The sequence below is a fragment of the Chroicocephalus ridibundus genome, chromosome 22 (genome assembly GCF_963924245.1).
Source record: "Chroicocephalus ridibundus chromosome 22, bChrRid1.1, whole genome shotgun sequence".
Taxonomy (NCBI): Eukaryota; Metazoa; Chordata; class Aves; order Charadriiformes; family Laridae; genus Chroicocephalus; species Chroicocephalus ridibundus.
In genome coordinates, this window is record NC_086305.1 from 5383253 (window position 1) to 5405937 (window position 22685).

The following is a 22685-nucleotide window of genomic DNA, read 5'->3' on the forward strand; positions in this document are numbered from 1 at the left end:
GGCCTCCGCGGGAGCCAGGGGATGAGAGACGGGACAAGCCCCACCGTCACCCCCAGGACGGGGAGTTCCCTCCCTTATCTCCTCCTTCCTTTAGCAAGAGCCCCACCAACACCCGGCTTTATCGGTGTCCCCGGCTGCCTCAGCGCTGCCGGGCGGAGCCTCCCCGCCAGGACAGGAGGCCTGGCATGGGGGTGGGAATATGGGGATGGGACATGGTGGTGGGGACGGGAATGTGATGCCAGAGGATGGGAATGTGGTGCCAGAGGATGGGAATACGGTGCCAGAGCATGGGAATGTGGGGATGGCAATATGGTGCTGGGGGTGGAAATGTGGTGCTGGGGATGGGAATGTCGGGATGGGGATGGGAATGTGATGCCAGGGATGGGAACATGGTGCCGGGATGGAAATGTAGTGCTGGGGTTGGGAATGTCGGGATGGGGATGGGAACATGGTGCCAGGGATGGGAATGTGGGGATAGGGATGAGAACATGGTGCCGGGGATGGGTATGTGGGGATGGGAACATGGTGCTGGGGATGGGAATATGATGCTGGGGATGGGAATGTGGTGTTTGGGATAGGAATGCAGTGCGGGGAAAAGTGGGGCTTTGGGATGGGAATGTGGTTCCAGAGATGGGGATGGGAGTGTGGCACAAGGGAATGTGGTGCCAGGGACAGGACTGTGGTGCTGGGATTGGGAAAGTGGGGATGGGGATGGGAACGTGGGGACGGGAGTATGGCGCTGGGGATGGGAATGTGGTGCAAGGGAATGTGGTTCTGGGGATGGGAACGTGGGGATAGGGATGGGAATGTGGTCCAAGAGGATGGGAATGTGGTGCCAGGGGATGGGAATGTGGTGCTGGGGATAGGAATGTGGTGGTCGGGACAGGACCATGGTGCTGGGATTGGGAATGTGGGGATGGGGATGGGAATGTGGTGCTTGGGATAGGAACGTGGTGTGGGGGAATGTGGTGCTTTGGGATGGGAATGTAGTCCCAGGGATGGGGATAGGAATGTGGCATGGGGGAATGTGGTGCTGGGCACTGGACCATGGTGCCAGGATTGGGAATGTGGTGCTGGGGATGGGAATGTGATGTCAGGGATGGGAACGTGGTGCCGGGATTGGAAATATAGTGCTGGGGATGGGAACGTGGGAATGGGGATGGGAACGTAGCGCCAGGGGATGGGAATGTGGTGGCGGGGACAGGACCGTGGTGCCGGGATTGGGAAGGTGGGGATGGGAATATGGTGCTGGGGATGGGAATGCGGTGCCTGGGATGGGAATGTGGTTCCGGGATTGGAAACTTGGAGCCGGGAATGCGATGCCGGGGACGGGAATGCGGTGCCGGGGACGGGACGGTGGCTCCGGGTCCCGGCGCGGCGCGGCCGGCAGGGGGCGCTGCCGTGCGGGGGGGGGAGGGGGGCGGTGTTGCGCGGCGCGCGGCCGGCAGGGGTCGCGGCGCGCGCCGCCTTTGTTGCCGTTGGCGCCTTCCTCTGCCGGGGCGGCGGCGGCGGCGGCGCGCGCGGGCTCGTGCGGGCGGCGGCGGCGGCGGCGGGAGCGGGGCGGGGCGGCGCGAGCGGCGGCGGCGGCGGCGCGGGGAGCTCGGGGCGGCGCGGCGGGCTCGGCTCGGGGCGGCGGGAGGATGGAGATGAAGAAGCGGTTGACGCTGGAGCTGCGCAACAAGAAACCGGGCGAGGTACCGGCTGCTGCCGCCGAGCGCGTGGCGGGGGGGGGGGGGGGCGAGTGGGGGTGGTGGAGGAAAGGGGGAACCGGGCGGGCACATGCGGCGGGGAAGCGCCCTTCGGCCCGCGGGGGGCCCGCACGGCGAGGGGGTGGCGGGGGTGGGGGGGAGGGCGCGGAGCGCGGTGGCGGGGAAACCCCCCCCGGCATGGCGGCGCGCACGTGCGCGGCGGGGCCCGGCCCGGCCCGGGGCGGTGGCGGCCGGTTCCGGCCCGGCCCGACCCGCCGCGGGGAGCGCAGGGCGGCGGGGGAGGCGGCCGGGCCGGACCGGGCCGCTCTGGGTCCTCGCCGCGCCGGAGCCGCCGAGCAAGGCCGGTGCGGCCCCGCGCAGCCATGGCGGCTCGGCCATGTTAGCGGCCGCCCGGGCCTGCCCTGGCTCGCCCCGCCGGGGCCCGGGGCTCATCGCGGGGTGTGCCCGGGCCGGGCCTGGGGCTCCTTCCCGCCTGTCAGGGCTCGGTGCCGGGTGTCCCGGGGGCAGCGGCGGGGCCTGTCCCGGAGGCCCGCGGGGGAGCTGGGTGCCGGGCCGCGGTCCCCCCTCGCCCGGGGAAGGGGCTGAGGCGGAGGCCCCGGCGCTCCGCTCCCCCGCCGCCGGGCCGGGCCCGGGGCCCCGCTTCGTTCCTCAGGCTCCCGGAGCCGGCGGGGCTGAGGAAAAGCGGCCGCCCCTTCGCCGGGCCGGGCCGGCGGCCCCGCTGGCCCTCCTGCCGTGAGGTAGCCGGTGGCTGTCACCCGGCGTGGGGACGGGCCGCCGTGTCGTGGCAGTGGGCGGCTTAAAACCAAGTGCGATGAAAATGGGTTGGAAATGGAGCTTTGGGTGGAGGTTAAGTATGCTTTGTGGATAGAATCACTGACTGGCTCGGGTTGGAAGGGACCTTGAAGCCCACCCAGTGCCACCCCCTGCCCTGGGCAGGGACACCTCCCACCAGCCCAGGTTGCTCCAAGCCCCGGCCAACCTGGCCTTGAACCCCTCCAGGGATGGGGTGGCAAAGGGATCTGCGGGGTGAGAGCGGTTTGAGACGTGGCGGTGTCCCCTCCGACGCCACACGCTGCGGGGACAGAGCCCGTGTCCCCTGGGAGCAAGGCCAGCGGAGCCAGCCTGGCTGCTAGCAGACGCCATCCCGGCCGCTTCGTCCTGCCCTTGCCCTGCGCCAGCTTCAAGCTGGTCTGCGCCAGGTTAGCTCATAACCTGATACCGTTCCGTGCCCGCACACGGCTTTGGCCACCTTTACACCACCGTGGGGACAGTCTCGGGTCAGTCGGAGGCTTGTCTGGGGCGTTGGGAGCAAAACGAGCTCAGCTACAAAACTCCTGGCCGAGCCTGTTTGCTGAGCCCTGACCAGCGATGCCACTTCGAGAGTTTTAAGCGTTAATTCATTTGGAGTTTGTGCTGCAGAGATGGCACGGCAGCCCTGAAACTCTGCTGCCAGGAAGGCAAAGGGATTTTAAAATGACTCCCAACGAGCTGGCTGATCTGAGCAAGAGAGGTAAAATGGGAGCTCTGTGAAGGAGGAATTTGGAGAGCATCACCAGCCTTCTGACCAAGGCTGATTTTTTGCATCTTGCTGTCAAGAATGCGTGGGGTAAAAGCAAGTTTTGGAAGTGGCCTGTGAATGCTGGGGCTGGAACCCTCCCCTGCACTTTGGGGGAGAGAGGGGTGCCAGGGGTGTTAAGGGGGGAAACAGTTCTGTGCTGGTGCTTCATGGCCCTAATGCCACCGGGGGTGGGGGGTGTGTGTGTGATTTTTTGTGCTGAGTTTACCGGGTAGTGATGGCCTCTGTGTGTGTAGTCAGCGCTGGGCAAAATATTAGATGCCATCGGTGGTCCTGCACTATGAGCCTGAGGTTGAGCTCATCTGCTCAGCGAGCTGCCAGGACACGTGTGTCACCTCTACGTGGGGACTGTCACAGGGGAACAAATCCTCTGGAGGAAAGTTTTCCAGCACCCCAGCGGCGTGAGGGAGAAAGTTGAAGGGGACAAAACCAGGTGACCTTGTTTGGCCTCTTGGTAGTGAAGCCCGAAGCGTGACTCTTGACAGCTTTTTTGATGCCTTGTGCGTGAAACGTTTTGCTGCAACCTCATGGTTCAACCCCTTCATGCTTCTTGGTGGAGCGGGTGGACCTTGGTTGGAGCCACGGGGTGTGGGGTGGTGCTGCCGTGGCGTGGTGCATGGCTCATGCTTAAAGGGTGAAGTCCTGACCGCCGAGAGGGATTCTCGCCTTGTGTCCTCGCAAAAGTGATTTGGTTTTAAGGTCTCGCGTGTCCCTCAATGTGAGCGAGGAGGACCTTCAGCCACGCCTGCTGCTTTGAAGTGCCGGTCACTCTGCCCGATGTCAGCTTGACAGACTCGGGGTGAGACTTGGCCGGGCGTGATGACGACTGCTGGGTGTCTCTCTTGGCAGGTGAAGGAGCTGGTCCTTGATAACTGCCGTTCGGACGATGGGAAGATCGTTGGTCTCTCTTCAGATTTTGAGAACCTGGAGTTCCTCAGCATGATTAACATCAACTTGCTGTCCGTCTCCAATCTCCCCAAACTCAACAAACTCCGGAAGGTGAGTCAGACCCGTGGTCCCATCTCCAGCAGTCCTTGCCCTGAGACTTCTGCTGCCCTGTCCCTGGTGACAGTTACTTTTCCTGCGTTTGCCAGAAAAAGGCTGTTGGATTTTGCTTTTTTCTCTGCAGCCTTCAACCTGAGCAAGTGAGAGGGGTGGGTTTTCAGTATGCAACAAAATGCTTTTGAGCTCGTTACATGTTTAGCGTCCTTTCTCTCTTGCTTTTGCTGTTGCGCTACTGGCAGATGGTTCTGCAACATCATCAATATTTTGGATTTTACAGCCCCCGTGTCCTGCAGTGCAGAGGTGGCGGGGGGTGTCCTGCAGTGCAGAGGTGGCTGGGGGTGCTGTGTTACCGCGGGAAAGGGGTTTCAAGTGAAAACTTGAACTGCTGCTCTGTGGCGTGGTCTAACAGACGGGGACTGGAACTTGGGTGCCCCATACTCAGGGCAATCTTATCCCCCATGTCGCAAGGTGGGACGCTTTGTGACCATGTGATATTCCCTCCTGGCAGCTGGAGCTGAGTGATAACAGGATTTCTGGTGGCCTTGAAGTTCTAGCAGAGAGAACTCCTAACCTGACACACTTGAATCTAAGCGGCAACAAGATCAAAGACATCAATACCCTGGAGCCCTTGGTGAGTGGAAGGCTGTGCTGAAATCTAAGGGATGACGTTGTTTCCTTTGGGGAGCGTGTCTGTGCAGCAGAAGTCCAATGTCTTGGTAACTGTTCCAACAGCACTTCGTGGTTCTGATGGGAACAGATGAGTGGGTCCAATTTGAGGCTGGGCTAATAGTTAATGGCTCCTCTGTCTGGAAAACCAGCAGCCAGTTGCTAAAAGAAGCATGAGATTGGGCTGGATGAGTAAAACTGTGGATGCAGTGCTCAGTGTCCATCTGAGAAAGGACCGTTAATGGGTCGGATGCAGTTTGAGGTAGGTGGCACCTGGGGTGTCATGGAGATGAGTTGCTTGGGTGCCCGTGAGGGTGTCCATTCCATCGGTCCGAAGGTGCTGGGTCCCCAACCCTTGTGCTGGGCTGGGACGCTCTCGCCCTGGGTGCTGGCACAGAGCGCATTGCAGGGGGTTCCTGTTGCATCTGAACTTCCCCAGAGAAGGCTCTTGCCTTGTGATCCTGACTCCGTAGCTGAGAGGTCTTATCTAGGGCATTTGCCTCATTAGCCGTTGCCTTTGGTCCCTCCAAAAAGAGCTTGACACTGTTTTACTCCTCCTTTGCTTGGCCTGATGCACAGTGCGATGGGCTGAGCAGGCGAGCCGCTGTGGCGGTGCCGAAAGGCCGCCCAGGTGCAGCCTGCGGGTCTCCCGTGTTGTGCTCTTGGGTATTTTGCTTGATGTTTTGGGCAGGGTGAGTCCGGCTCAGTGATTCCTCCTGCTTGGGGGAGCTGGCCTTTCTGTCTTGTTGCCCACCCCGTTCAGAAGCAAATGGTTTCTCAGGGAGGGGAAACTAGGACAGAGGAGCTGAAATCTTTGCTTGCTCTTAGCAAGAGCAATAACTTCTCTCCATCTGAGGAGCACGTGGTGCAAATAATGCATGCAGAGGCACTTCTGTGCTAGATCTGGGTAGCAAACCAGCTGTCCTCTGATGGCTGCCTGCTCTTCAAACAGCGTCAACTTGTAAATAATCGGGCGAATTGATCTTTGCAGAAAAAGTTGCCAAACCTCCATAGTCTGGACCTCTTCAACTGTGAGGTGACGATGCTCATCAACTACCGGGAGAGCGTGTTCACCTTGCTGCCCCAGCTCACCTACCTGGATGGATTTGATGCCGATGACCAGGAAGCCCCTGACTCAGACCCTGAAGCAGATGGGGACGGACTGGAAGATGAGTATGAGAATGGGGAAGGTGAGGATTTTCTCCTCTTGGTTTTCTTATTGGGGAACAACCCCCTTTTCCCCTTCTGCACCGTCGTGGTGCTAAATAAATGGTGATTATGACTTGCCGCTGAAGTAGGGCCTGGCTGTGCGGCAAGCTGACGGGGCTTGTTGCTTGTCCTCCTGGTGCACGTGTCCTCTGTGGGATCTCCTGCCCGTCACTGGCGGAGCACTGGGGTCGGAGCTGCGGGCATATTGTCTGGGAGCGGCACGCTTTGGGAACCGTACCGCTTACCTCCCTCTCCTTTTGGTAGAAGGTGAGGAAGAGGATGATGATGACGAAGAAGATGATTTGGATGAAGAAGTCATTGATGATGAAGAAGATGAAGATGATGATCTGGAAGGTGAAGAGGAGGAGGATGGAGTAGATGATGAGGTGAGGCTTTCCGCCATCGGAATAAATCTGCAGCGCCGCGTTGGTACGTTTGGTAGTGCCTTTGTCCCTTAATCTGGTGACCCATCTGACCAGATGTCACAGATGTGGGCAGATCTGAGGAGTGCCGCCGCGCGCTCTGGCTTTTCCCGTACGCCTTTTGACTCGTGGGCTACAGAGTTCACCAGTTCACACTTTTTGTTTATTGCTCGGCCCGGTATTTCCCATGGCTTCAAGTGAGAAAACCGTACAGCGTCCATCGTAGGGACGCGAGAAGCTATTTAGGATCCGGCAGCTTCTCCCTGCTCGGCCTGTACCTGCCGCCCTCAGGCTGGAGCAGGGCAGGAGCAGCGGGGAAGGAAGATGATGCTGTGGAATCACGCCTTGCTCATGGGATTGTGGTTCTTGTTTTGACTCCAGGAGGAAGATGAGGAGGAAGACGGTGAGGATGATGAAGAAGATGAAGCTGATGATGGTGAGTCGAATCCTAACAAACTAAGTGCTTGCCAAGCTGCCTCAGCAGTCTCAGTTTGCTGGTTTTGTAGAGCTTCCCAAGCTCCAGGGCAGTGCCCTTGTTGCCTGCAAGCTTTCCTCCGATAGAAAGTGCGGCCTTTCTGCTTCTGGGCACCGCTGAAGCTGTTGCTTACGCCTCAGCTGCCTGTTGAGTAGTGGTTATAAACAAGGGGTGACACCGTGGTGATGGGGAAACAGGCTTCGGTGCCTGCTGCTACAACCGAGCTGGGTTAGGCCTGCCAAATATTAGAAATTGGCTAAAACCCCAGCTCTAAGAAGCTTGAACCGAGAGTCCGTGCGGGAGCAGGGCTTCTGTTGCAGAAGCCCGTGTTCGCAGCGTGCGTGAGGAAATGCTTTTGGAGAGATGCGTTTCTCCTTGCAGCTGTAGGGAGGAGGGTAGACCTGAGCGTCTTGACTTGAGTCCAGGCTCTTCTGGTTATAACAAACTATAAACGCCCAAATGAACGTTGACAGGATATAGTGGCTGGCGCGACTTCAGATGATCTTGTGTGAGCTGGGTCAGAAGCGACTGAATTCTCCAGACGCTACGTTTTTGGGGGTGCTCGACACAAAAGCCCGTTTTCAAGCGGCCGTTGTAATGTGGGATGCTTGGAGGGCCTAGAAAATAGTTAGTTAACGTCTCGTGCTAGCCCGGGCTCTTCTGGGTGCCGTGAGAAGCTGGGCAGGGTGGATCTCCGCTCTGTAATGGTGCCAGCCTAGTCCGTGCTTGCTCGCCAGCGAGCTGTGGCTGCCGCGGCTGGAAGCCGCAGCTCAAGTGCTGTTCCGCAAGACCGAGCAGAGCTTCACGCTTCGCCTCTTTTTGCAGACCTTCCGCGAGGGGAAAAGAGAAAACGAAATCTAGAGGATGAAGGAGAGGAAGATCCAGAAGAGGAAGAGGACGATGAGGATGACTGATCCGAGCGAGCCAATCAGTTTTACAGACTATGACTGTGCTTGTCTTAACCTCCCCGTTGTGTCTGTGTGAGACTGTAAATCCCCGTCTCCCACTCCTCCCCCCTTTGTATGGCTGCAGCGTCCACAATATATTTTTTTAAGATGTAGAATACTGTAGGCATTCAGGGGAATCTTCCATACAAGGCTCACTTTCTCACAAGTATCTCATGACCAAAGGCTTTTCTCCGTTCTGTGGTTTGTGCAGCAGTTTGCAAAAAAAAAAAAAAAAAAAAAAAAAAAGAAAAAAATCAAAAAAAAAAAAAGAGAAAAAAAAAAAATTTCCTCCTAGGGTATCTTTCGTGTCTGAAATCAGCCTTGCCACACTGGACCCAGAGCTCCAGCTCGCCACCCCGCCTGACAGCAAAGAAGGCGTTCGCTGCCCGCGTGCCCTCGGACCAGCTTTTCTGCAGCCGCTGGAGCCAGCTCGAGCAGCGGGCGCCCATCTGGTTCGCCTCAATGGACTCCGAGCGCGTTGATGGCTGAGGTCTCTCTGATCAGAAATCATGGTGATGTGATCTCTGGAGATGCTTGAAGATACTTTAGTGCTGGAGGATGCGGGGTGCCTGGGGTCTTGGGGGGGGAGGCGGGGGGGGGGGTTGGCTGCTTGCAAGACCTGGTACCTCTGACGACGCACCTTGCAGTAGCCCTGCACTTGCTTTCCTATTTTTTTAATATTTTTTTTTTTATAAACTGGAATATTTTTCCCGGTGGCCACCTAATAACTTTCACTTGGATGTCCACATCGGTCTGATTTTTGCGGCTGTGAGCGTCTTTGCTGCGCTGAGGCTTCTCCTCACCCCCGCAGCAGCCTCTGCCTTTGGGAAGAGATAGGAAATAGCAGGTAAAGGGATACTGCACTCCGTCAAACTCCGTTTCGCACTGTACAGAACACGTTCAACCAGTATCACTGTGATGCACCTAACTCGGCGTTCCCCGGGAGACCGTGTTAGCCTATATATATTCTCAGGGTCCTTCTGCTAGCCAGTACCAGCTCTGGACAGTTGCCTCGGCGGTAGCCTGGTGTTCGCATCCTCCTCCTCCTCCTCCTCCTCCTCCTCCTCCTCCTCCTCTTCCTCTTTCCTTTTCAGCGTGAAGAGCAGCGCGCTGCTCCGCTATCCCGCTCTCCCGCCGGTGTCGGTGCTCTGCGGGAGCGCAGACGGTGCCCCACAGCTCGTCTCCCCCAACCCTGCGGTGGCTGGAAGGGGAAAAAGGGGGGGATCCAGCCAGGCGTAGCTCTTCGCCGGAGGGTTTCTGACCCCTTGTCCGCCCTTCCTCTGCCTGGAGGTGTTCAGCCGGCACATCCCACGCCCGCCTGGGGAGAACCGGCCCCGTGGCATCCCAAGGGATGGCGACGGCTCAGCGCTGGGTGCCAGGGAGCCGCGCTGGGGTGGGGGTAACTCCCGTTCCTCCCGCCGTGGGGGCTCCCCGTGGGTGCAGACGCACTGGCACTTTGTGGCGTTCCCCGGGGATCGCTCCGGGCGATGCGTCGGCACCCGGCGCTGGGAGACGGGGACTGGCAGCGGTGCCCTCGGAGGAGAGCGGGGTGTTGCAGCGCATCCGAGTTTCTGTTGCTTTGTTCTGTCCTCGCTGTTGTCTCTTGCGTTGTACAGTCGCTGTAACCATTCGGAGAAGAACTCGTCCTGTAAAATGCAAACTGAGTAACTTATAAATGTTAAAGGAATTTTAAAAAGAAATTTCAGAGCAGCAGTTACTTCTAATTTTTCCCTGCATTTTTAGCAGATTGTATGGATTTTATATTAGCCTAGTAACTGTCAGGTTTTGATTGGTCAGACTAGTCCCAGAAATAAGGATCTCCAGCCCTTTTGTATCTTTTGTTACAAAATTTGGATAAAACTTTTAATAAAGACATCAGTTTTTAAAAATCCATTGCAATGAGCGTCGTCTTGGCTGCCTCTGCTCTGGGCCACCCCCCCCAGTGCTGGGTGGGAGTTATTGGGGCGGTTTTTTTGGAGTTTCTTGGGGGGAGCGGTGACTGTCCCCTGGCCCCAGCAGGGCCTGGCTTTGCCCTGAGCCCCAGCTCTGTGGATGCTGGTGAGTGGAGCTCGGTGCTGGGGCTGGTTTGGGGACACTGGGGCTGGTTTGGGGACACTGGGGCTGGGGACGGAGCGGGGGTTGTGGAGTGGGGTGGAGCGGCACAAACCGTCCCCAACCCTGGCACGAATGTGGCTGTGGGACCTCCGTGGGCTGCAGGAGGTGGCCGCGGAAGAGTTTGCGTGGGCCGGGAGGGTTTAGGGTGGGCACCTGCGTTTGCCCTGGAGGAGGAAACCGGGTGTTCGGGGTACGGACGCCAGGCGGAGAGGGGGAACCCCGCTGCCGGCTGGGCTGGGGGGGGGTCCAAGCTGTGCCCGATGCCACAGTGCTCCCCCCTCGCTGGGGGCTGGAGGGGTCCCTCACCTCGCTGGGGCTGCGTGATCCTGCTCTGGCTCTGTAATGAGTTGCTGCTCCATCAGGTCTCAGCAGCGTCAGCGCATCTGTCCCCCTGCTCAGGGCCTGGGGTGAGTGTTTGTGGGGGGGGGTCCATGCTGGATGGGGCGGGCCAGCCCCAGGCCCTGTGTGCGGCTCAGAGCCAGGAGGCAGAGCAGCGCTCGGCTGCTCCCAGCCCCGCTCCCAACCGCCCGCTCGAGGGGCTGCTGCGCCCCGCTGCTGCCCCCTCCCCGCAGCAGAGGGTCCCCCCTTCTCTAATGCAGCCTTGCCTCCCCCCTGCCCACCCAGCTGGGTGACTGTGGGGCTGCCCCACTGCCGTGGGGAGCCCTCCCGCTCGCTCCCCTGTGTGGAGGCAGCAGCGATGGAGCTGCAGCTCGGTCTGTCCGGCCTGGTCTGTCCATCCGGCTGGCTCTCCGCTCCCCCCGGCTTCTCTCCATCCTCACCGTCCTCCTCCAGGGCCAGTGCTGCCTCTGGCCTGTGACCCCCCCCGGGGCCCAGTCCCCTGGGGAAGGCGGCGTGGGGAGGCTGCCCAGCACAGGGGTGCAGGGGTGGGGGGGTGGTGGTGGTGGGGGGTGAACCGTGGTGGTCCGTGATGCTGCTCCGCCGTCCGCAGGGCCTGCAGTGGGAGGGAGGCGCAGGCTGCGTTCGGCCCCTCCTGAGCCCCCATCACGGGGCAGAGCTGTGTGGGGGGGGTCCCGTTCTGTGCCCCCTTGGCTTGGCGTACCCACAGCTGGGCTGCCCTTACTGCCAGCAACACGCTGGGGAGGTGGGAGAGTGAAGCACCCCCCCCCCACCACCCCCACCCCAGGACCTGTGTTCTGGGGTGAATGTGTCTGGGAAAGGGCTGAGCTGGGGTGGGGGGGGGTGGGGGGAACAAATTCCCCTGGGGTTTGTGTCCCCTCCCGAGGCTGGTGGCAGCACTGGACCCTGGGGCGCAGAGCAGTGGGGTGCCAGCGCTCCTGTCCCTTGCCGCGGCTGGTGGCCGGCCAGCGTGGCGATGTGGGGCACCCAAGGCGGTGTGGGGCACCTGAATGCAGCGTGGGGCACCCGAATACAGCGTGGGCACCCAAAGCGGTGTGGAGCACCCGAATGCGGCATGGGGCAGCCGAAGGCAGCGTGGGGTGGCGTGGGGCACTGGCATGCGGCAGCACGCCTGTGCTCAAACCAGTTTGGAGCAAACTTTTCACCCGGCTGGGACGGGGCCGGCAGCCGCGCGGGCAGCGGGGGGCCGTGGGGAGCCCTGGGGTGGGGATGTGCAGCTGCCCCGCTCCCACGGGGGTGGGGGTGCAGCCCCCCCCCCAGCTCAGGGCTGGGGAGCGGGGTGCGGAGGAGCCCCTGGGGTGCAGCAGGGGCCCTGGTCTCCACTCGCTGATGGTGATCCCGGTGCTGATACCTCCCCCCGGCAGCCCCGCTCCTGGCGGGGTGGGGTGGCCGGTGGGCACTGAGGGTCTCTGGGTGCTGGGGGGTGGGTGGGCGGGGGGGCCGAGATCCTGCCCTGGTTTTGGGGGCCCAAGCTGGGTGTTGAGGTGCCACTGGCAGAGGTTCCAACTCTGCTTCTCAGCCGCCCTTCGTGGCTTGGGATGTGTCGATGTACCCCCCACCCCCCCATCTGCCCCCTCCTTTGGGGGTGGGGGGGGCACCCTTAAGGGGCACCCCATCGCCCCCAGGCGCCGTGGGGACCGACAGAGGCTCTCCCGGCCGCCGCTCCTGTACAATTCCCATTTATTATTTTGAGACCTCATTCCAGAGAAGTCCACTAACTCCTGAGCAACCTACGGGCCCCCCCCACCCCGGCCCTCCCCCGGAGCCCCTGGAGCTGAAGCAACGAAACCGTTCGGGGAGGGAGACGCGGGGTGCCGGGGGTTCAGAGTTTCTGAACATAAAAGGGAGGGTAGAAATTCCAGAGAAAAAAAAAAAACAACCACTCCGCCCCCCACCCCGCACCCAGCGCTGGAGGATGCTCTCGGTGCCCGGGAAGGGGGTCCCTGTCCCAGTGCGGTGGCATGGGGCTGTGCGGTGCCCCCCTGCGTGGCTGGTGGCGGGGGGGAAGGATAGGGAGGAGTAGGAGCAGTCCCACGGGAGCCGGGGGCATCAGAGCTGGGAGTACAGGGAGTTCTCCATCTCCGGCGTCAGCTTGGCGTGGAAGGAGGCGATGCCCACCCCGAAATCTGGAGGGAGAGGGGAAAAGAGCCGTCAGCGCGGTGGCTGAATCCCCTGCACGTGGACCAACAACCCCCCCCCCCCGCCCTGCTCCCAGGGCATCGCTGCAGGCTGGGGGGGGGGCCAGGAGCCGGAGCCCGGCGCCCACCGCAGCGGCCGGTGCCCCCCACCCAGGGCAGAGGGAGCGGGGTACGCGTTGCCCGTGGCCGAACCTGCACCCCCTGAGTGTCCCAGCAGTATTGGGGGTCCCTCCTGCCCCCCACCCTGGGGGCCTTACCCATGTCTGCGTCCAGGCGCCCGGGCTGGGGGGGGTTCTTGCGGTGGTCCTCGATGTGCAGGGTCATCTCCTCGCGGGAGGCGGTGGAGTAGGGGCACTGCATGCAGGTGTAGCGGCCCCGCGTGTGCTCCCACACGATGCGGCTGTTGGAGGAGTGCCCTGCAAGGACGGGCGAGGAGGGAAGCACAGCGCTCGCCCACCCCGGCCCCCCGTGCCCCCCCGCCCCCCCCCCCCAGCCCCTCGCCTCACCACCATGGCCGTGGTGGTGGTGGCGGTGGCGGGGTGGCTGTGCCCCCCTCCCCGCCAGCGGGAGCCACGCCACGCGGCAGCGCAGGGTGCAGGGCAGGCGGCCCCGGGTGCTGGGTGCCGTGGGGCTCGCATCGGCCGGTGCTACGGGGCGGGCAGGAGCCCCCCCCCGCCCTTGCTCTGAGCCCCACGTGCACAGAGGTCCCCTCCCCATAGGGGGACCCCCAAATGTGGGAGCAGGGAGCGAGGCTGTGCCCCCCCCCCGCCACCTCCTCGGCTCCAAATGCCCTTTGCCCGTCGCCTCCCTGCAGCCCATGGAGCGCAGGGCAGTGGGTTTGGGGTCGGGGCGATCGGGGTGGGGGGTGGGGGGGGCTTAAGCCCAAACAGCTGCTGCAGCTCCTTCTCCTGCTGCTTCTGCCCACGGGTGCCGGAGCAACCAGGCTCGGTGGTTCCTGGGGTGGAGGGGGGGTGGGGGGGCACAGCAGGTGACCCCCCCTCCGCCCTCGCCATTTCTGAGCCTCTTTGGGCAGCATCCCCTCTCTGTGGCTCCCAAAAAAGGAGGGAGCCCGCTCCCCCCTCTCCTTCTGCTCTCCAGGGAGCATCGTGGCACCCCACGGGGCCTCTCCCAGCCCCTGCGGCCCCCCCCGCCCACCACCCCCCCACCCCGCTCCCAGTGACAGAAAGCAGCCCCCAACCAGTAGGTGCCAAACTAACCTGGAGTCACTCCTGAGCCAAAGCATGGGAGGAGTGGGCTGACACTCACACCTGCGGAGGGAATCGAGGGGCAAGACAAGCATTAGGTCTTCCCCTCCCTGGGCTGGGGGGGGGCAGGGGAGGGGGGATGGGGGGCGGCAGGCCTGGCCCGGCCCCCCGCCTCGCACCCCCAGCACGCCGGGGAGCAGCAGGGCCGGGAAAATTTGGAGGCTTGATTGTTTTTTTTGGGTTTTGGTTTTTTTTTTTTTGGTGGTTGCCGGTGCTTTCTCCAATCGAGCATCCCTGCGGGTGGGACGGAGCCGGGGGTTGGGGGGGGGCAGAGGTGGGATGGGGCTGGGTCGGGGAGGGGGTGCAGGGTGGCCCTGCACGGGGTTGGGAAGAGGGGGATCCTCGGCTGGCCGACGGCGGGTCCTCCTCCGGGAGCTGCTGGTCAAGGCGGGAGCAGAAGAAGGTTTGCCCGAATGGCCCCTTGCGCTCACCTTGGCTTTTCTTCCAGACGGCGTTGGAGACGGGGGGGCCGTGGCCCGGCACGTAGGGCCGGAGGCGATGCTGCGCCGGGGGCTGGGGCAAGCTGTAGGGCGAAGGGTGCACGTAGGACAGGAACGGTCCCGGCACCGAGGAGTGGGGCGGCCCCGAGAACCGAGTCAAGGACGACGGCCCGAAAAGGCTGGGCTCCAGCAGCGGGAAGGGGTGGGGGGCCGGCGAGACCAGCGGCAGCGCCTCCAGCGAGCCGGGCAGCTCGGGGGGGCTGGCGGGGAGCGCGGCGGGGGCCGCCGGGGCAGTGTCCGCGCCGGGGAGGATGGCTTCTTTCTCCGGGGGTCGGATAACGCTCTGGAGCTTGGGCAGCCCCTCGGGTGGCTTGGCCGGGGGCTCCTTCTCCAGGGCGGAGGTAGCGGGCAGGAGGGGCTTGTCGGTCTTGGGGGGCGGCGCGGGGCTGCTGGCGCTGTCGGAGCAGACGTGCAGGTGCTTGAAGAGGGAGCGGTGGGTTCGGAAGCGCAGCATGCAGTTCTCACACCTGCGGGGGGGGGGGGGGAAAGGGGGGGGCCGCAGCCTCAGTGCTCCCCTCTGTGTCACCCCCCGCTACCCTACCCTGCCCCATATCCTCGCCCCGGGGTCCGCCACCGAGACTGCGGCGGGGGGGGGGATCTGCAAAGATGGGAGCCCGCGTGCTCGGGGCTCTTTGGGAGCTGCCGGGTGCCCCCAGGCAGGACGCGCCGCGGGGGGGCGTCTGCAGGGTGGGAGGGGATGGGAACGGGGAGCAGCGGGACTCACTTGAAGTAGCGGTTCGGCTTGTAGTGCACCTTCATGTGGGCCATGAGGTCCTGCATGCTGGGGAAGGTCTCCGCGCAGCCCAGCGTGGGGCACTGGAAGGTTTTGCCTTGAACAAACAAATAGGGCAGAGCTTCAGCCAGAGCCCGGCTGCGCTGCACCCCCTCCCCTGTCCCCCCACCAGTGGGTCTCCGGCACCTCCCACGCTCTCCCCATTCCCAGCCGGTGCTCTGTGGCATCTCCCGGATGCGCAGGCACCACCACCAGCGCTGCTGCAGCTTCCAGCCCCGCCGTGCCACCTCCCAGCCATAAAAAGGGCGCCCTGGAGCGACGCAGGGTGTCCCGGCCTTACCCTCGAGGGACTGCGTGGGTCTGTAGTGGACCTTCAGGTGGTCCATCAGCTCCTGCATGCTGGGGAAGGCCAGTTTGCAGCCGTAGCTCGAGCACTGGTAGTGCTTCCCTGGAAGGAGACAGAGCCGTTGGCCTCGTCCCTGCCCCAGCCGTTGCTGTCACCTCCCCGGGGCAGGGCTGGCCTCACCTGGGACAGGTCTGCGCTTCAGCGGCCGCAGGTCCTGGCTTGGGGTCCCTCCGCTCCCCGCCACCGGCATCGGGCCGCCGGGAAGACCTGCTTCGCTGCAACCTGCCAGGGGGAGGCCGTTAGGTACCTGCTGCCACGGGCAGAGATGACCCTCAGCCCCTGCCATGTCCCTCTTCGCCCCCTTTCCGACCCCTCGCAAACAGCGGTGCAGGAAAATGGGGAGGGGTCCGGCCTTCCAGGGGCTCGACAGGCAGGAGCCCCCCCCAGGCTGGTTAAAGATGGGAGGGTCTTGGCTCTAGAAAAAGCTGCTGGAATGAAGGCAAAGCCTGACGGTGTCCTGAACACGCGGGGCGATGCCACCTGCACCTCCAGGCACAGCCTCAGGGTGCCCCCCGCCACCCCTCGGGGTGGGATTTGGCCAAAGGCGCCCAACAGCAAGAGGAGCAAAGGCTTCTCCCCCTCGTCCTGCCCCGACTCCTCTCGCCCCTGTGGCACCAGGGACTCACCTGCCCCCTCTCCGGCGTATTTACCCCCCAGGGAGAAGGTGGGCACAGCCTCGTCCTTCTCCGTCTTCATGGCCTGGCGGGTGGTGGGCACGGGGCGAGACACGCGCTGCCGACGGCGTCTTCTCCCGGCGATGCTACACCGAGCGCGAGGGCGAGAGGTTAAAGTGATGTCAACTGCCTTCTCCTCTTCCTCCTCCTTCTCCTCCTCCTCCTCCTCGGTGTCCCATGGGACCAACCCTCCCACCCAGGGACCTCCTGGGCCAAGCCAGCAGGAGCTCTCGGCTTCACAGGGGCTTTGCAGCGCCTCTGCGGGGGGGGGGTGTGGGGGGGAAACACGCTGCAAAGGCAGCACTTTGCCCCCGGGGCTTCGAAGCCGGAGCCGTCGCCATCCCTTCCCGCTTCTCCCACCCCAATGGGTGATCCACAACCCCCCCACCCCGAAAGGTCTCCCCCCCCGCAGCTGCCGTCCTGCACAGCCTGCCCCACACATCGCCAGACCCCAGCCCACAGCATCTAGAGTCAAAAATGTCCCGTCCCCCCCCGAAAACCAAAGGAACCCCCTGCCCGCAGGGTGACACAGCCCTGGCATGGCCAAAGCAGGGATTGCAGGAGTCGCTCCAGCCCTTCCTGCTCCCGGCCCCACCTGGCGGGGGGGTCTCACTGGATGCCTCCCCCCCAGTTTTGAAGGTTTTTCCAGCCAAGAGCAGCAGCAGGTCCCAGTCCACGGCCAGGAGCATCGGCAGCGAGGCCCGATGCCCGGCTGATGGGCGCGTGGGGACAGTTCCATCACACGAGCTACATCAGACCGTCCCCAAAATTAAACTGGCTCGGCCTCGTGGAGCCGCTGCGCGAGGCTTCGGCACGCGAAAGGCAAATACTGATAATACCCAGCAAAAAGCATCCAAATAACCCCCCCACTTTGGGAGGTTTCTCAATAGGGTCTTAATGTCAAAGTTAAAAAGAAAATACTGATACTACTACTAATAATATCACCATCATCATCATCATCATCATCATCATCATCATCACTGGGGCTGCAGTTGGTTCGTGGGCTGATGTTTTCCCAAGAGCTCAACGGCTCCCGACCGGAAGGTCCCTGGGGACGGGCCGCGTCCATCCCGCCTGCCCTCACGGCCCTGCCCGTCCCTCCGCATCTGCTCCGGAGGCATTTTCCTCTTTTCCCGGCTTTTCTGCTCCAGCCCCGGCTTCCAGCTGGCCACGCACAGCGGGGCTTTAGCCGGACGAAGGCGGGCTCAGCCGCTGTTACTGCAGCAACCGGCGGCGCTGGGATTGCAACCCAGCGGGCAATAAATCAGAGCCGGGGCCAGGGGGAGGAAGGGGCGGGGGGGGCTGTGTGTGAAAATCCATGTGGGATTATTTCCCCGGCCGCCCCCAGGCTTACGGCTTTGTTTGGGGGTTGCGGTGCCTTCCCCCCCCCACCTCGTTGTTTTCTCAGCTTCTGCTGGCGCTGCGGGATGCAACCTGCCCCCAGGGCGGGGGGGGGGGGGGTCAGCCCCAGAGCTGGGGGGTTTGGGGCAGCAGTGGGGGCCGATCGCGTCCCGGGAGGAAAAATTCAGCCCAGGCTGGAGGGGTTGCTTTGCCCCGGTCTGTACGAAGCGGCACGGACGGGGCGGGGGGGTAAACACCGCACGGAAACTTCACGGCAGCTTGGGTGAACCTTGGTTTTATCAGGAGGGGGAAACGTGGTTTTACCAGAAGAAAAAAAAAAAAAAGTCTCAGGAATCTTCTCTTGAGGGAGATAAAACATTAAAAGGGTCGCGGCGGGGCTGCGGTTGTTGCCTGCTCAGCCCCTCGCGCAGCCTCCGTGTGCCACCGCCACGTGCCGGTGGCCATCCGCGACGCCGCGGAGCGTTGGTGCTGCCGGGGCATTGCCCGGGAGCGCCAGTCCTCCAGGCTGGAGCAAACCACCCCCAGGTCCCCCCATTCCCCGCTGGAAACGCCGACTCCGGATCAATCCTCGATGCCACCGCCTGTCCCCAAGGCCTGCCGACGGTCCCCCGGGGACCGATGGTCTCCGATGGCCTGCAGACGAGGCCATAAGGCAGCAGGACACCGGCAGCCACCACGCCAAGAGCTCAGCAGGAGCACAGGCAATTTTTTTCAAGTCCATTTTTCAAGAAACCGGGAAATTCTTCCTCGGCAGCATCGCAGCAGGGCTGTCGGCTCCCGGTGCTCCAGGGTCAAACCCCTTCGGATGCTACAGCTCGTGCTGAAACCTCCCTCCTCTCCCTTGCGGATGCGCTCTCCATTTCCCTGTTGCAGGCGGTACCCCAGAGAGGCGTTTTAAGCTGATTTTTCTCTGGAAAAGCTGGGAAAATGCCTCTCGTGAGGATACCAACTGGCAGGTCTGGTGAGGGCAGGCGGAGAGATGCGGGCGCATCTCATTGCGGCCATCGTGCCTGCGTCCGGCTCGCTGCCCCGACACCGTCCCCCCGGAGCAAAGCTGTTCGAGGCAGGTGCGTTTTCAGCAGCTGACATGGCAGCAGCACCGTAGCACCACCATATGCTCGGCCCAGGCCCCGGTTTCCCGGGAGCCGGTGGCACCTGTATCCTTTTGCTGTCACTTGTCACCTCCCGGGGGATGGTGCCCAACACGTATCATTCTCCAGGCCCCTCCATTCTGCAACCCGGAGCATGATGCTCCTGCCCAGGTGCCGCTGACCTGCCACCGTCCCCAACCCCGGTGACCCTGGGTGGCCGCTGGGGATGTGACTCCCTCAGCGCCGGGTCAAACCCTGCCCTGGAAACCCGAATCCTGGAGCCACCGCAAATTCAGTGTCGCTTTTGGAAGGGTTTCCCTGCCGCAGGTTCAGTCTCCCTGAAAACCTGCCGGCACCAAACTCCCTCGCTCCGGCCCCTGCGGTGAACGGGGACCCTGGAAAAATCCTTCCGGGGGGCTGATGGCGATGGGGAGAACAGGAGGGCTTGCAGCTCACCCAGAGCAGCCGCTGGTGCTGATTCAGTTAATAATTAATACAGCTCATCTTCCCCAACCGAACCGGGGGGTTTATACGTATCACCAAGCACAGAAGGCTTTTCCAAACCCCCCCGCTCCCACCCCGGGAGGATAAATGGGACAAATAATCCTATTTGAGCATCTCCGCGTGGTCTATGGCCAGAGGTTGCAGAGGCTTCCCGAAAGGCAGCTCCTCGGCGTAGGAGACGAGAGACAAAGGCTCCGAACAAGGGGCTCATGTGATCGCTCAGCGCCGAGCGGTGCGGAGGGAGGAAGCGCAGGCTGTGACAGCGGCATGGCTCCCGCCAGCCCCGGAGCACCCCCCCCCCGCCCACCCCGGCACGCGCTCCGGCCACCGGCCGCAGGGTCAAAATGCACGTCGTAAATTAAAATGCACATTGTAAATTCTCCTGGTGCTTTCAGACATCACAGGGAGCCCTGGCAGGAGCTGGGGAGTGGGGGGAAGATGCTCCCGTCATCTCTGCCACCCGGCAGCCCTGGGCTTCGCGATGCCCAGTGCAACTTGGGTGCCCTAATCCCAACTTGGGCTGGAGCAGAGCCACCGCCTCAATATTTTTCCCCTCCGTCTCACTGCGAGGGCAGGCTCCCTGCTTTCCAACTCAGAAAATCCACCTGGAGAGCCCTACGGAGCCCACTCCGGACCTCTCCGCAGCGGCTGCCGGTGGCAGCGTGGGCATCCAAAGGGGCGAGCGCTGAGCCTCGCACACAGCCACGGTGCCACGTCCCCAGGGTGGACGCGGGGGCAGCTCGGTCGAGGCCCTTCGGTGGTTCCTTGGGAAAGCCTTCCCCACAGAGCCACCCTGGGCAGCCCGGGGGTCTCGCCATGCCCCCCCCGGCTTGTTCCAAGCCATCAATGACTTGGGGGGGCGTGTGAACGGCAAAGACTCACGCTGGCATTTCCCCACGTCCCCGCACCATCCTGGTGCCCACCTTTACCTGGCTGCCCGCAGTCGGCCGATCCACCGGGCTACATCAGCTGGAAAAAAAAACCCTTTCCTTTCGGGAGCCATCTGGGGAGGATGGATCTTCCTCCCCGAGCCTTGCCCCTGCCCAAGCAGCTCTGGTCCCTGTCAAGTTCCCACCGTGGCCGAGGTGTGGGACCCCCTCGCTCCGGCAGCCGCATCCTCCAGCCCCTGACAGCAACAAAGCGGCCCCCACGTGTGTGGGAAGATGGAGGGGCCGTGGGGAGACCCCGGTGGGCGCAGCCCCGGGATGCTCGGGGTGGCGAAGCAGGTCCCGCTGCTCCCACGGGCCACACACACCTGCAGACGGGGGCTAACAGCTCCTGTGTCTACCTGTCCCCATGCTACTAGCCCCCCAGGCTAGCCCCCCATGGCTAGCAGCCCCCCCATGGGTAACACCCCCATGGCTAGTGGTTTCTGTGGCTAGTAGCCCCCCCTGGGTAACAGACCCATGGCTACTAGCCCCTTGTCGGTAGTAACACAGCCACGGCTAGCAGCCCCATGGCGAGTCGCCCCACGGGTAGTGGCCCCCGTAACCCGGAGCCCGCCGTGGGCGGCAGCCCCCGCGGCTGGTGCTCCCCCGGAGCTCCCCCCGCCTCCCCCCCGCAGCTCCCGGTGCACGTCTCACCTCCCTGCAGGGCGCCGGTACTCCCGGTATCGGTAGCCCCCGCCGGTACCCCCCACAGTGCCGACACCCCCCCCCCCGGTGCCGGTCCCCCCCCCCGGTGCCGGTCCCCCCGTCTCGGTGCCGGTGACCCCCTCCAGGTGCCCCGGCGGCCCCGTTTCCCCCTCCCCCCGGTGCCCGGTGCCGCCTCCCCGGCCCGTCCCCGCACGTACCGGGGCTGCGGCGGGGCCGGCGCCGCCCGGAGCGCGCATCAGCGGCGGCGCGGCCGCGGGGCCATTTTCTGCGCGGAGCTGTCGCGAGAGCGGGGGGGGGGAGGAGGAGGAGGAGGAGGACGGGGGGGGGGGGGAGGAAGGAGCGGTGCGGAAGGGGGGGCGGGGGCCGCGGGGGGGGTGGCCTGGCCCGGCCCCGCCCCGCCCCGCTGCCCCCCGGGTGTTTTTCCCGGGTGTTTTTCTTCCCCCCACCGCCTCCGGCGGCTGCCGGCAGCGGGAGCGATCCGCACCCCAGCGGCTGCGGGCGGCTGGAGCATCCCGGGCCCTCGGCAGCGTCCTGGGGGCCTTTGGAGCATCCCGGGGTCCTTGGAACATCCTGGGGGCCTTTGGAGCATCCCAGGGTCCTCGGAGCATCCCGGGGGCCTTCGGAACGTCCCAGGGAGCAGGGAGTATCCCGGGGTCCTTGGAGCATCCCAGGGTCCTCGGAGCATCCCGGGGACCTTCGGAACGTCCCAGGGAGCAGGGAGTATCCCGGGGTCCTTGGAGCATCCCAGGGTCCTTGGAGCATCCCGTGGTCCTTGGAGCATCCCGGGCCCTCAGAACATCCCAGGGGCCTTTGGAGCATCCCAGGGGCCTTTGGAGCATCCCAGGGGCCTCAGAGCATCCCGGGGGCCTCGGAGCATCCTGGGGGCCTTCGGAAAGTCCCAGGGAGCAGAGAGTATCTCGGGGTCCTTGGAGCATCCTGGGGTCCTTGGAGCATCCCAGGCCCTCAGAACTTCCCGGGGACCTTTGGAGCATCCCAGGGTCGTTGGAACATCCTGGGGGCCTCAGAGCATCCTGGGGGCCTTTGGAGCATCCCAGGGTCCTCAGAGCATCCCAGGGTCCCTGGAGCATCCCGGGCCCTCAGAACATCCTGGGGGCCTTTGGAGCATCCCGGGCCTTTGGAGCATCCCGGGGTCCTTGCAGCATCCTGGGGTCCTTGCAGCATTCCGGGGACCTTTGGAGCATCCCAGGGCCCTCAGAGCATCCTGCTGCCCTCGGAGCATCCTGGGGTCCTAAGAACCCTTTGGGAAGCCCTGGACCGCTTAGGGCATCCCTGGGCACCCCAAGCCTTCTGGAGCCCCCCAAGCCCCTCAGAGCACCCTGCACCCCTTAGAGCATCCCAGCGCCCTCTCAGCACCCCGACTTCCTCGGAGCACCCTGGACTCCTCGGAGCATCCCGAACCCATCAGATCACGCATGGCCCCGAAGTGCAGCCCGAGCCCCTCGGAGCCTCCCAGGACCCTCAGAGACCCTGGAGCCCCTCGGAGCAGCCCAGTGAGTGATGAGCTGGCCCAGCTCCAGTGGGACCATCCCACTTGCATGGCACCCACTGCCGGGGTGCTGCCCCCCCCCCCCCCCTTCCCCAATAAAGGCCCCAAAGAAGGGCTGGAAGGTGCAGGAAGGAGTTTCCTAAATCCCCAGAGTTAAAAACTAAAATAAAAACAGAGGGTCTGCCTTTCTTCCCCCACCCCCCCACCCCACCCCCCGCCCCGCCCAGGTTCTCCCAAGCTCCGCAGTGCATCCTAAAAACCTGTGATTTGCAGGAAAAATCACCCCAAGGGACTGCAGGGGTTGTAAAAACCCGTGATGGGGAGACCCGAGCACCGCTTGCAGCGTGGGGCCATGGAGGACTTCACATCCCAGCAGCCTCCTGCCCCGTGACACCCCCACCCTGGAGG

General features: G+C 63.4%; 2 protein-coding genes across 5 annotated transcripts; one reads left to right on the forward strand and one right to left on the reverse strand.

Annotated features, from left to right (window-relative positions):
- Positions 1-1558: 1558 nt before the first annotated feature.
- Positions 1559-9900, forward strand: LOC134526233 (acidic leucine-rich nuclear phosphoprotein 32 family member B). Of its 2 annotated transcripts, none has more exons than XM_063357900.1 (7): positions 1559-1694; positions 4135-4284; positions 4799-4921; positions 5948-6146; positions 6430-6551; positions 6969-7023; positions 7888-9900. In XM_063357900.1, the coding sequence occupies exons 1-7, from the start codon at positions 1641-1643 to the stop codon at positions 7974-7976; spliced, it is 792 nt and encodes a 263-aa protein (XP_063213970.1). In that variant the 5' UTR covers positions 1559-1640; the 3' UTR covers positions 7977-9900. The 2 variants fall into 2 exon arrangements, with proteins under 2 accessions (XP_063213970.1, XP_063213971.1); XM_063357901.1 differs by having other exon boundaries at positions 6433-6551.
- Positions 9901-12174: 2274 nt separating this feature from the next.
- ZNF414 (zinc finger protein 414) lies at positions 12175-21068 on the reverse strand. Of its 3 annotated transcripts, none has more exons than XR_010073972.1 (9): positions 20105-20928; positions 16171-16304; positions 15665-15766; positions 15479-15586; positions 15130-15235; positions 14337-14872; positions 13858-13908; positions 12898-13040; positions 12175-12628 (listed from the first exon to the last, which is right to left on the reverse strand). XR_010073972.1 is itself a non-coding variant. In XM_063358310.1 (9 exons), exons 1-9 carry the CDS (start codon positions 20176-20178, stop codon positions 12552-12554), a joined length of 1347 nt encoding a protein of 448 aa, XP_063214380.1. In that variant the 5' UTR covers positions 20179-20925; the 3' UTR covers positions 12175-12551. The 3 variants fall into 3 exon arrangements, 2 of the variants coding, with proteins under 2 accessions (XP_063214380.1, XP_063214381.1); XM_063358310.1 differs by having other exon boundaries at positions 12898-13056; positions 20105-20925; XM_063358311.1 differs by lacking the exon at positions 20105-20928 and adding an exon at positions 20968-21068 and having other exon boundaries at positions 12176-12628; positions 12898-13056.
- Positions 21069-22685: the final 1617 nt, after the last annotated feature.